Source organism: Salvelinus fontinalis, chromosome 18 (assembly GCF_029448725.1).
Source record: "Salvelinus fontinalis isolate EN_2023a chromosome 18, ASM2944872v1, whole genome shotgun sequence".
NCBI classification, from domain to species: Eukaryota; Metazoa; Chordata; class Actinopteri; order Salmoniformes; family Salmonidae; genus Salvelinus; species Salvelinus fontinalis.
In genome coordinates, this window is record NC_074682.1 from 39,562,788 (window position 1) to 39,576,141 (window position 13,354).

At 46.0% G+C, this 13,354-nt stretch overlaps 1 protein-coding gene across 1 annotated transcript in view; it reads left to right on the plus strand.

Annotated features, from left to right (window-relative positions):
* LOC129815482 (collagen alpha-1(VII) chain-like) overlaps positions 1-13,354 on the plus strand; it is a 130,137-nt gene that overhangs the window by 85,245 nt on the left and 31,538 nt on the right. The window contains 30 exon segments of the mRNA XM_055869355.1: positions 109-189; positions 878-913; positions 1,261-1,305; positions 1,625-1,696; positions 1,975-2,019; positions 2,110-2,145; positions 2,385-2,426; positions 2,528-2,608; positions 2,772-2,807; positions 2,902-2,937; positions 3,374-3,454; positions 3,562-3,597; positions 5,826-5,897; positions 6,021-6,065; positions 6,668-6,703; positions 6,827-6,862; positions 7,448-7,552; positions 7,660-7,725; positions 7,853-7,888; positions 8,010-8,045; positions 8,204-8,251; positions 8,518-8,553; positions 8,821-8,946; positions 9,243-9,452; positions 9,561-9,596; positions 9,680-9,724; positions 9,852-9,968; positions 10,090-10,161; positions 10,315-10,359; positions 11,132-11,167. Coding sequence (XP_055725330.1) covers positions 109-189; positions 878-913; positions 1,261-1,305; positions 1,625-1,696; positions 1,975-2,019; positions 2,110-2,145; positions 2,385-2,426; positions 2,528-2,608; positions 2,772-2,807; positions 2,902-2,937; positions 3,374-3,454; positions 3,562-3,597; positions 5,826-5,897; positions 6,021-6,065; positions 6,668-6,703; positions 6,827-6,862; positions 7,448-7,552; positions 7,660-7,725; positions 7,853-7,888; positions 8,010-8,045; positions 8,204-8,251; positions 8,518-8,553; positions 8,821-8,946; positions 9,243-9,452; positions 9,561-9,596; positions 9,680-9,724; positions 9,852-9,968; positions 10,090-10,161; positions 10,315-10,359; positions 11,132-11,167 — 1,830 coding nt within the window.

Consider the following 13,354-nt stretch of genomic DNA (forward strand, 5'->3'; position numbering starts at 1 on the left):
GTTGTTGTTTCATGATGTATCTTGTAAGTAATTATTGTCTTTCTAACAGTAAAACTATTGTGTCATGTGAGTCCAGCTGATCTCAATGTGTTCCTCTTGGTGTTGTAGGGAGACCCAGGTGACCCAGGAGAGAGAGGGGAGACAGGACGAGCTGGACCCGCAGGAAAGAATGGCCTCCCAGGGAAAGAGGTCTGAGACACTACCCCTCTGACCCTTGAGCTTTTCACCTCTGCCAAACCCCTGCATGTTATACAATCACTCACCCACTGCAATAACCGCTGTGACCTGTTTCAATACTGGTCACTCACTGCGCTAACGTCCTGTTATCACTCTATTACTGCTTCTCTGTTATAACTCTGCAACTATTGTCTTACTGCAACTATTGTCTTGGATTTTCTCTTCACTACTGGGCCATTACCGTGTTATTTCTACAGTTCAGTCAACCTTCAGTATGTTATACAATACTGTACCACTGAAGGGAATGAATGTACTATTGCCATTCCAGTGCAACTAATTACTGTACTAATACAGTTTGTCTATTCTGACCTCTTTGTTGTGTAAGTGTTGTTATGATGTTATGATGACCTAACCAGTCCTTTCTATCTCTCACCCCTGCCCCTCATACCCTGATGCCACTAGAGGTACATCACTAATGACTTACTGCAACTACTTTTTGCACTAATACTAAAACAATACTACTACTACTACCAACTAAGTCTACTTCAAGTCTGGATATATAGCACTACTTTTACCATTGCCCTATGTGATGTTGTGGGGTTCTTGTTTAAAAGTTTATGTGTTTTGACTGTGTCACTGTGGTCAGCGGGGTCTTCTTCCCATGTCATGGGCCTGAATTATGGATGACTGTCTTTTACAGGGAGCCAAAGGAGACAAGGGCGACGAAGGCACTCCCGTAAGTCACAATCTCTCCATCCATCTCTCTCTCACACACTCTTATCTAGTTCCATCTGTTCCATTCAAAGTTTTTCATGTTTGAATGCCACTTCTCCCTCTCTGGCTCCCATTCTCTGTATTAGATAAAGCATGCATTAACTGAATTGGTGAATGAGAGATGTGTATCGTCATATGATTTAGTCACGCCTCAGACCCTCCTTTCATCTGACAAGGGATTGATGGAGACTAGAGACAAGAGCAGATGCATCGCATTTGTCTGTTTCTATGTCTTCCTCTCCTCCTTCTCCCTCTTCCTCTCCCCAATTGGTCTCTCTCATCTTCTCTGTTCTTCTCTCCTTCCACCAGGGGGAGTCTGGTCTACCAGGGAAGGCAGGGGAGAGAGGAGTACGGGTGAGTAGTCACGAATGTGTCACAACTATGAAATGTAAAAATATTCCCTTTTATGCCCTATTTTCAGAATGGTCTCGCTGTACTGTATATGGTGATTGGTCACTAATGTAGGTCATGATGAACCACAGGAAACCTTTCTTACGTGATCTAATGTTTTGAGGACAGATGAAACCCTGATGAAGACAGCTTAGCTGTCAAAACTTTGGTTGAACCCATTTTTGCATGGGTGTGCAGCTTTTATTTTTATTTTCTAAGATGTTTTCAGGACTGCCATGGTAACCAAGCACATAATCTGTGTGGTTTTGTCCCCGGTCCTTAGGGTCTGGCGGGTCAGCCTGGGCGAGCAGGGGAGAAGGGAGACCTGGGAGACTCTGGAGCGCACGGACGCAACGTGAGACACATGTTTATGTGACAACATGACACCCCTCTGACAGTTTGATCTGATATACTGTCTGTGTCTCCTGTGTAATAGTTATCGAGAGAGACGATGACATGTGGGATGCATGTTTGTGACACCTGTCTGTCATTCACATGACACTCTTCTGCCAGATTGATCTGATACTGTCTGTGTCAGTATTTGTGCTGGTTTCTGTGTGTAATACAGTAGCAGTGAGTCAGTTGGTGTCTGTCTGTAGTGACGTGTGTGTGTGTGGTGTGTGTCTTCCACAGGGCAGCCCAGGACCTATTGGACCAAGAGGAGAGAAAGGAGCTGAGGTCAGAGATTAATCTGTTTGTTGTCTTATCTCATCTGACATAATAGTTCCAATCTACACCGATTAACAACACTGTTTGTTGACACAATAGGGAGCTCAAGGCCTCCCAGGACCTCCAGGGAACATGGTGAGTCCTGATAAGATTCTAACTCTTTTTTTAAATAATAATATGGTAATTTATCAGAGGCTAAATGCAACACTCAGTCAACACATATAGCCTCTGTGGGAATCATACCAAACAAATGAAGTTACGAGCACCATACTCCAACTGAATAAGCCATCAGAACCACATACCGTAGCTAGTTGGTTATCTAACACCCACTCTACCCATATACCTCTCTGTTTGTCTATCTCTAACTTCTACAGCGTGATATAGAGCAAAAGCTTAAAGGAGAAAGAGGAGAAAAGGTATGTAACACTGTAAAAACACATTTTTGTATGTATACAGCACAGCTCTTTCTCCCAGTCCACCTAACCCCCCAGTGTCTGATGTCACTTCCTGTGTCTAGGGGGATGCTGGCGATCCGGGAGAGCACGGGGGCAAAGGTCAGAAGGGCGAGACAGGGCCCTCAGGGGCCACTGGGCTGCGTGTGAGTAAGACCATCCTTCCAAATCTAGTATCGTTGAGAAGTTTGAGCTTCCTGGCTAATATACTGACCCGTGATGTCTGTCTGTCTGTTTGTGTGCTGTGGTTTGTGTAATTCTTACCCTGTGTCTTCTCTCTGTCTCACCTGATCTGTTGTTGGTGTGTAGGGTCTTGAGGGACAACGTGGACCTTCAGGGGCAAGAGTAAGTCACAGTCTGTCTGTTTCTGTCTAATCACTCTTTCCCTCTCTCTCCCTCCCTCTATCTCACTCATTGCACTTTTTTTCTATTTCTCCAGGGTGACACAGGAGAGAGAGGAGGCCCAGGAGAGAAGGTTTGAACAACACACTACAGTGACTTCTCACACAGGCTGATTTTCAATTGGACCAATTGGACTCCAAACTGGCTGGTGATTGGCAGGTTACACTGTCCTTCATTCCACCGGATCCTGTTTCCCAGTCTGCAGATTCCCAGTGGGATGAAGCGCAGTGGGGCCAGCTCACAGCATCATCACAGCCTACAGAAGCACTGAATGAAATACACAACATACTGCTGTATACACACATACTGTACATTCCAAAAAATACCTTACCATCATAATTTCCAAACAATGAACTAACTCTGAGTAATGATGCTGGAGCACTGAAAGTCTGACACAGTAGAGTAGAGTAGAGAAGTATGCTTTGTAAATTGTATTCAGGTCCAATTCAAACACAGTGCTGCTCTTATTCTGATCATACTGTATGCATCATGCGTGTTCCTCTCTGTAGGGTGAGAGAGGTGCTTCTGGACTGGATGGACGCAACGGTTTGGATGGCAAACCAGGGGCACCAGGACCGGCCGGCCTGAGGGTCAGTACCTCTGTCTCTGTCATTACTTCAGCTGTAAAATACTCTGAGCATTACATAAGCATTACTGTGTCTAGATGTCTCTCAATAATTTCCCTTTGATGTTACAGGGAGACGCAGGGAAACTAGGCGATCCAGGAAGAGATGTGAGTACCATTCATCCCTCGGGGTGCACAACCCCAGTCCCAGAGGACTGCACTCTTGATGGTTTGTGTGTTTCTCTGGCACTTTCATTAGTCTGTTAAAGTCAATGAGTGGAGCAAGTTGAGAATGTTACCATTTGCCGAATCTGATCCTTGGAGAGGTTCCATTAAGAAGTGAGAAAGGACTTCAGGCTAGTGGAGGATTCTCTATCTGTCTGGAGAATGGCGCTTGAATGTATAGCGGCTGTTTTACGGGCTCCTGACCAAGTCTGCTATTTTTGCCCTGATCTTAACTTTTTTTGTAGATAATGTTTCCACCATCATTTCCTATGACCGAAAATAGCTTCTGGACATCAGAACAGCGATCACTAACCTCGATTTGGATGAAGATTTCTACTTCAACGAGTCGGTGACACATGACATACTGCTCACCCCGGGCCAGGCCCTAATCCCCGACACTCAGAAGATAAAGAGACGGCGATATAGAGGCCAACGTGCAGGCATCCTGATGAAACTACGGCGGCAAATTAATAAACCGCCTCTGTCCTCCCTCTGTTCTATTGGCGAATGTACAATCACTAGAGAACAAACTGGACGGGCTCGGTTTGAGACTATCCTATCAACAGGACCTGAAGAACTGTAGTATTCTATGTTTCTCACAAACTTGACTGAACAAGGACAAGGCAACACTGAACCATGCGTGAGAGCACCAGCTGTTCCGGATGACTGTGTGATCACACTTTCCGTAGTCGATGTGAGTAAGACCTTTTAAACAGGTTAATATTCACCAGGCCACAGGGCCAGACAGATTAATTACCAGGATGCATACTCAGAGCATGCACTGACCAGCTGGACAGTGTCTTCACTGGCATTTTCAACCTCTCCCTGATCCAGTCTGTAATACCTACATGTTTCAAGCAGACCACCATAGTCCCTGTGCACAAGAACGCCAAGGTAACCTGTCTAAATGCCTATCGCCCTGTAGCACTCACATCTGTAGCCATGAAATGCTTTGAAAGGCTTGTCTTGGCTCACATCAGCACCATCATCCCAGACACCCTGGACCCACAGCCCCAACAGATCCACAGATGACACAATCTCTATTGCTCTCCACACTGCCATTTCCCACTTGGACAAAAGGAACCCCTACATGAGAATGCTGTTCATTGACTACAGCTCAGTGTTCAACACCATAGTGCCCTCCAAGCTCATCAATAAGCTAAGGACCCTGGGACTGAACACCTCCCTCTGCAACTGGATCCTAGACATCCTGACTAGACATCCCCAAGTGGTGAGGGTAGGCAACAACATCCACCACGCTGACCCCCAACACAGGGCCCCTCATAGGTGCATGCTTAGTCCCCTCCTGTACTCGCTGTTCACCCATGACTGCGTGGCCTCGCAAGACTCCAACACCATCATTAAGTTTGCAAACAACACAACAGTGGTAGGCCTGATCACCGACAACGATGAGGCAGCCTATAAGGAGGAGGTCAGAGACCTGACAGTGTGGTGCCAGGACATCAACCTCTCCTTTAACGTCAGCAAGACAAAGGAGCTGATTGTGGACTACAGGAAAAAGAGGGTCAAACATGCTCACATTCACATGCTTTAGTGGAGCGGGTTGATAGCTTCAAGTTCCTCGGTGTCCACATCACTTAGGATCTATCATAGTCCAAACATACCAACACAGTCATGAAGAGGGCACGACAATGCCCCTTCCCCCTTAGGAGGCTGAAAAGATTTGGCATGGGCCCTCAGATCCTCAGTTCTACAGCTGCGCCCTTGAGAGCATCTTGACTGGCTGCATCACCGTTTGGTATGGCAACTGCTTGGCATCCGACCGCAAGGCGCTACAGAGGGTAGTGTGGACAGCCCAGTACATCACTGGAGCCTCAATTACCTTGTCCCCTACACATCGACTCGGTACTGGTACCCCTTGTATATAGCCAAGTTATTGTTACTCATTCTGTATCTATTATTACTTTTATTATTATGGGTTTTCTATTATTTATGTTATTTTCTTTCTCTCTGCATTGTTGGGAAGGGCCGTAAGTAGGCATTCCACTGTTAGTCTACACCTGTTGTTTACTAAGCATGTGACAAATAACATTTGATTTGCTATGATTTAGATTTGATATCTCTATCTCTGTGCACTTAGTGTGTTTGAACACTAGAGGATGCTGTGTGGTTTCAGCCCTCACCCCTCCACTCTGTCTGTCTGTCACCAGGGGCTGCCAGGACTGAGAGGTGCACAGGGCCTCCCAGGCCCTATTGGGCCTGCAGGAAATCCAGGCACACCTGTGAGTTTGCAAACACTCTCAACCACACACACACACACACACACACACACACACACACACACACACACACACACACACAAACAGCTAAGCACTTGTCTCATCACCCTAATTGGTGTGTTTTAGGGCAAAGCAGGAGAAGATGGAAAACCAGGGGCTGCTGGGAAAATGGTAAGGGATCAGTCAGACCTCCAACATAGCAGGGCATTTTTATACTACACACACACTACAGGCAATCATACCTCTGTTTGTTTAATTACAAACTGAATTGGATGCTATTCAGTGCTATTCATTATGCCCCTTATCACCAGTGAGTCCTATGTGTCTCTGTCTATCTGTGTGTAATTACCATTAGACGTGTTTATCACATCCTCTGGTGAAAGTGCACTGATCAGATGGAAATGTGAGGCTTTTATTCCACCTGAGTGGCTGTGCTGCATAATGATTATGTGTGTCCCAAATGGCACCATATTCCCTATATAGTGCACTACTTTTTTAGTATTGCCCATAGGGCTCTGGTCAAAAGTAGTGCACTATGTAGGGAATAGGGAGCCATTTGGGATGTAGAGAATAGGGAGCCATTTGGGATGTAACCTGTCTGTTTTATAGTGTTAAGCAAAGAGGTAATGGGATGACCAGACAAAGCACCGGCAATACATTATCTATCTGACTGAGAGGCTCTGCTTGATACAACAGCATGCTGAGCTTTGATAAATGCTCATTTCAGCGTTGTTAGTATGGTAAATTTGTTATTGTGTTGTTGTGTTTTGCAGGGCGAGGATGGTGAACCGGGGGAAGATGGCAGGAAGGTCAGTGTTGGTCACGGCACTCAGGACTATTCTGTAAACGCCCATTGCTGTGCCGATATTGCTGTTAATGTTCATTTGTAGTTAATGTGAGTGTGATATTAATGATGTTTCTCTACCTTACAGGGTGACAAAGGAGAGGCTGGGGCTGCTGGAAGAGACGTTAGTAACTTGTTACCTTGTATCTTAATCTCTCCACTCTCGTTCTCTCGCTCTCTCTGTCTGAAAAATGTCCTTAATTTCCTCCCTGCTGTCTCTCTCTTCCTCTCTCTCCTTATTTCCCTCCGTCTTCATCAATCCTGCTCTCCTCGGCTCCTTAGTGTCTCTCATTATCCCTCTTCTATTATTTTCTTGCCTTCAATTCGAGTCAGAGTTTGTGTCTATTTAGCGTACCTTACTCTGACATTGATATTACCATCACAACCTGCCTTCTCGGTGGAATCAATAGCACTCTAAGCGTCAGCCTTATAAATGCAACATTGTCTAATGATCAAGCCCTGCCTTTGAGCACCAGCCACTTCTGAGAGGGGATCCACAGGGGCACCGAATGCCAAGGCTGTAGTTTCATGCGCAAATTGATATTAATCATTTCTAGGAAATCAGAGAAGATGATGAGGTTGATAGGGGGATAGGGCTCACCTGCTTTGATTTCCTGCTTTCTAGTTCATGCCCCTTAGGAATGGAGTACTGTCCGTGCTGGTCTGAAGTTGGTATGTGTGCATTTGTGTGCTTGTGCATTTGTTCCAGGGCCGTGACGGGCTGAAGGGAGACCGGGGCCTTGCAGGGCCTACAGGGCAAACTGGTCTATCTGGACCCCCAGGGGTCCCTGGCACCATCGGACCTCCAGGACAGGTACAGTACAGCCATATGGTTCTGCTTCTTCAAATATGTGTGTTTGTCACTTGTCTATGGTGCTCTGGTTATACAGTAATCTCTCTCCCCTCTCTTCTCCCTCTCAGGTGGTCTATGCGAAGGGAGCTCCAGCACCATCTATCCCTGGCCCTCAGGGACCTACAGGAACCCCAGTGAGTTACTATGTTGAAAATGAGCTGTGCATCATAGCATAGCCCGGTGTAGCAGTACTTGTCTCTAGTATGTTACTCTTGCACCCTGAATCACTGATAGTGATTCCCATATCTCTGTGTCTCTCAGGGTGTGCCTGGAATCCCAGGGGCTGTAGGAGCCAGAGTAAGTTTGTGTCATCGTCTAAATCTTTATTCATATACATGGTCCAGGTCTCGCCATCCATCCATCTGTCCTTTAGTCTGATCTCTGACCTCACACTGACCCTCTCACTCTTGTATTTCAGGGGGAGAAAGGAGCAGTGGGTGGTAAAGGTGAAAGTGTAAGTTTTTGTGTGTGCTTGCGTGTGTATGATTACATCTTGCATATGAATGAGCATACATGCTCTTTTCTGATTATCTATCTGTGTGTATGGGTTTGTGAATCTTCGATAAAGGTTTGGGTGGGATGTGGACGATAATACTGAGATGATATTGACAGGGTGACCCCGGAGAGGACGGGAAACCGGGCAGGCCTGGAACAGCAGTGGTAAGACAACCTGACCTGCACAACCCAGAGGCCTGTCTGACTGACATACTGTACAAGAAGAGCCACAGACACACCACGTGTGCTTCGGAGCTTTTACATTATGCTAAGGATGCTACGATTTACAGCTGTTTTGGCATGCAGATTAGCTTCTGTTACACAAGTGTTAGCCAAATCATGTTCAGTAATAGATAGTAATAAGCCCAACAAGTATGACTGTGTGCTATAGTCTCTTTTCCTTGACACTGTTTGTGCTTCTCTCCTATCAGGATGTGCAGAAGGCCCTCTCTAACCTTGGGATTGAGGTAAGTGAATACTAAATCTTTGTAATGTGATGTGACATTAAGTCATATCTGTGTTGTGTAGATGAGCTCCCCTCATCTTGACCAGGCCTGGGTCGTATTTATTAGCCGTAGCAAAGTGTTTTAAAAATGGTTACAACTGGAAACGAAAACAAGCAGTTCTCATTGGACAAGTCCAGGTAGGCCCCCTCTGTTTCAATCCGTTTTCTTCAGTTTGATGCCTGTTGAATAAAACCTTGACATCTCTGTCCCTGTACTGCCTGTCTGTAGGTGCAGGACTTGAAGTTGGTTGTGGAGAGGAGGAATGTGCTGGTCAAGCCTGTGGTGGCGCAAGCTGAGAAGGGCCAGAGAGGAGACAAGGGAGAGGCCGGACAGAGAGGACCAGCAGGGATAGACGTGAGTGGGCGGGGGCTATTTGGGGCCGTTGTGTTGAATATAGCTTATATCAAGACACCCACACAAATGGTGTAGTAGGGTGAACTCAGACATTCTGTTAGTGTGCTTAGTTTTTTATATATATTTTTTATTTCACCTTTATTTAACCAGGTAGGCAAGTTGAGAACAAGTTCTGTAATGTATATCTCTCTGTTTACTCTAAAATTGATTCTCTGTATGATTGCATAGATTTTTAATACAATTATCATTTCTAGGAGAGTATGTGTAATTAATGGCTTTACTCATTTGCATCTCAGGGTGCTCGCGGGCTGGCTGGGGAGAGAGGTGTGAAGGGAGAGCAGGGGGAACAGGGGCCTGTAGGGGCCACAGGACCCATAGGGAGGGCCATCGGAGAGAGGGGCCCAGTGGGGCCCCCGGGACAGGCTGGAGAGCCAGGAAAACCTGGAATACCTGGAGTACCAGGGAGAGCCGGAGAACTGGGAGAGGCTGGACGACCTGGAGATAAGGTGAGGAAGGAGGGGTTCAAGGAGAGGGAGAAGAGAGGAGGAATATGGAAAAAAAGAGGAAGAGCATGTGAATGAGAGATGCTTCATGTGATTCCACTTTGAATTCAGGGGGAGAGAGGAGAGAAAGGTGACAAAGGAGAGGATGTGAGTATATTCGTCACCACGATAATCATCGTTCAATGTACTGTATATATGGATGTTGACATACGCTTGACTGTTCTCATCAGGGGAAAAATGGGCTAGCTGGATTAGTGGGCCCACCTGGACCAAAGGTATGTCCCTGACCTGAACACACTACTACTTTCTAATGAGTCGTCATTACAGTAAACATATCATTGTTTATCCATAGGCTACTGTTTGGAGTGTGTTTAGTGGGGGGTGTGCTTGTGTGTGTTATAGGGTGCTTCTGCAGAAGCGGGTCTGGCTGGACTCCCCGGAGCAAGGGGGCCCCCTGGGGTCACAGGACCGAAAGGAGAGCCTGGTGCTTCAGGACCACAGGGATCCAAAGGAGACGGGGTGAGAACACCTAACTCAATATATTACAGTACTTCATCAAGCAGGCGTCATAGTGTTGCTGTGTTTAACCTGCTGTGTTTAACCTGCTGTGTCTGTGGGTGTGTGTGTGTGTATGTAACAGGGTATTGCAGGTCCCCGTGGAGATAAAGGCGACCGAGGTCCATCTGGAGAGCAGGGACGCAATGGCTTTCAGGTGAGTGTGTGCTGCCCTGACCAAAGTTTTGGCACTCCCTGATGCCAGGTTGTATTACCCCTCTTCATTGTGTGATTATGGTTCTGCAGAGGTTGTCAAGACATTGTTGTAGTGGTAGCTAGTAGTAACCAGGTTGTTTTCTGGTCATTTCAGGGGACAGCAGGAGAACCTGGAAAACCGGGACAGGATGGGAAGCCGGTGAGAGGGGGGGGGGGGGGGGGGGGGGGGGTTGCATACTGTAGACTCATCTGTTTTTTAAGAGACAGCTTCCAGGAGACAGATCCCAGACATCAAAAGAAAATACAGTTTTTAGTTCTTCAATAGCTTGGTTGTACTTTAGTTAAGCCCATAATGTTGTGTGTTCTGACACATTGATCATAAAATGTCCAACCATACAGTAGGTGAGTATGACAATCAATGATGATGTGTAATCAGCCATGACTAACTAGGGCCCAGAGTGTCCCTGGTCTGGAAGAACTCAGGGCCCTAGTAGTCATAACATGTGCAGGAAGAGGAGAAAGATGGGTAGAAGGAGAAAGAGAACTGAAGGTGTGGAGGGGGAGAGAGAAGAGAACTCACGCTTCTTATTTCATCCCACAATGTTTCGGAGCAGGGTCCACAAGGGCCAGCTGGTCCTCAAGGCCGCTCAGTGAGTAACAATAACCCAGCCAGGCAGCCTTCTTTTGGGCTGGTCCTGCATATGAACGGCTGTGAGTGCTAGGCTGCTGATGGAACTACTGTATCTGTTTTCTTTGGGCTGAGGCTACATATAACCTTTAGACAGTAACCTTTTGCAGCTCTGCTTCTAACTACCCCTTCCTCTTTCTTTTTACCTCCCCCTTTCAATATGTCTCCTTTTGATCTATGTTACTCCCTTTCTGTTCCTCCCTCTCTTTTCAACACTTTAAACTAACCTACTCTTTCCCTTCCTCTCCCCATCCTTCTTCTTCTCCTCCCTCTCTGACTCTAGGGCCTACCTGGGTTCCCTGGAGTTCTGGGCAGACCGGTAGGTTTTTTCTGTGCTGCTGGCTGGCATGCTTGTGACCTGTAGGAGGGAGGGGCTGGGGGTGGGGTACATGTTTCGGGAAGGAAGTGTACAGGGACAACGCACTGAAGCAGATGCGTTTGGAGGTGGGGGGTAGCCCTGGAAAATGGCATTGCAACATCATGTCAAGGGTTGCTAGAATCAACAGAATCACCATCAACATGCACACACGGTCACACAGTCCTCCAACTCACCATCATCTGCATTCATTTCTCCTCTTTAATTCTCATTCATTGGTATTAGGGCCCATCTTCCAGGGGACTGAAACTAGAGTTGGGCCTTGATAGGAGATTTGTGACATATTAATCTGGACCACTTGTTCCCAGAGCACCCCTGTCATATCCAAGATGTCTGGAATGTTTTATGTACAGTGGCGATTTTAGCATGTAAATCTTTGTGGGGCAAAAAATAAACATTTGGGGGATGCATGCCAGCAAAGCGATGACACAACACAACACTAAACAATACATTAATTGCACTATAACGGTGACAATTGAGATGTACAAACTATGGCATAAGGGGACGACAAGCAGATAAGAGGCAATCCATAATTTTGATTAACATTAATGAGAGAGCTAGGACGGACGTAGTCAATATAACTATTTGTTCAGCACTTTTGAAATGTACAGCGACAGAATTCAGAACATGGTCTGTTCTTACATTGTTCTCCTTGTACACCAAGTCAGAACCGTAGGACACATAAAGGGGGCAAAAAAGCAGACAATGAAAGCTCTTAGAATATTTAATGATTACATTTCTCTAAAACAGGTTATAGGCTACATGTGCACCACCAAGTCAGAACAGTAGGCAAAATTAAGAGGGGAATATAGACCAAATTATTTAGGTGAAGCACATGGGCTACTAACAGCTTACGACACAACATATACTTAGTATTACTTTCTTAGCTACGGTATACATATCTCCCTGTCATATTACATCATTTATGCTGTAGCATACAATACATTTTTGGACTCACCTTGTTGTGCTGTGCTCACTTGAACAGGAAGGTGGTACGGCGGCCCTTAATGGTCAAATTTTGTCATCAAAGTCTGGCATTCTCTGGATTTATGGTGCTCCCAGACAACTGGGAACGTGGGAAAAAAACTAAGTCGAATCATGATGACGTCAATGATCTTCAGGTCGTAGCTCTACAAAGAGGCCCGAGTTCCCGACTTACAATTCCGAGTTGGATGACCGTTCAAAACGTATTTTCCCAGTCGGAGCTAGTTTTTTCCCGAGTTCCCAGTTGTCTTGAACTCACTAAAGTCAGATATTCCAGTTCTGAGTTAACAGATGTTTTGAGCGCGGCAGAAATCATACTGGATTGACATCATGGCCAATGTTGAATGTTTATCATTTTAAGCTTGGAAAAGAGACCCGTACACCTAGAACTGGGACCACAAACCCACTCCACTGAATAGCAAGCTAGTGATTGCTTTGCAATGCTTGCAGTTAGCCACGGATTGCTTCCAAACCACTCATTGTTGAATTTGCGATTTCCAACTTGTTTATGGCCAATGAGCACCAATATTTTTTTATCTATAATTTCGCTTCATTATTTATCTTCATATGACAAGGATTAAAAAGGATTATTCCAGTAGATTGTCGACTTGATTCATGATGATGACTGCTAGCTAAGATTTTGAAAGTATGATGTTGACATGATCAATTCTAATCAAAGCAACTGTAGATATAAAGTCATTTCACGTCATTTTATCTGTGGCCAATGACCTTGAGCCTTATTGGATGGGCACTTTTATCTCTATGGCAGCACTCAAGGGCCTGAATTTTCGAGCTCTACCCTTAGATTTGGCAGTGACGGAGTGTCCCCATGAGTGACAGAACACTGAGCCAATAACAGCGCAACTAGAGAACATTACCAACCACTACACTCTCTATTTTCCACCACACTGTATCACGACTCAGGATATGACCCCCATGCAGACACAGGAGGCGGATAGTACAGCTCTCAGATTATTTATTGTAAACATGGGGCAGCCAAAGGGCAGGTCGAGGACAGGCGGGAGTTCGTGATCAGGTCAGTCAGGCAGGTACAGGATGGCAGGCAGGCTCGGGGTCAGGGCATGCAGAATAGTCCGAACCGGGAAAACTAGGAAACAGAACTTGAGAAACAGGAATACTGGAATG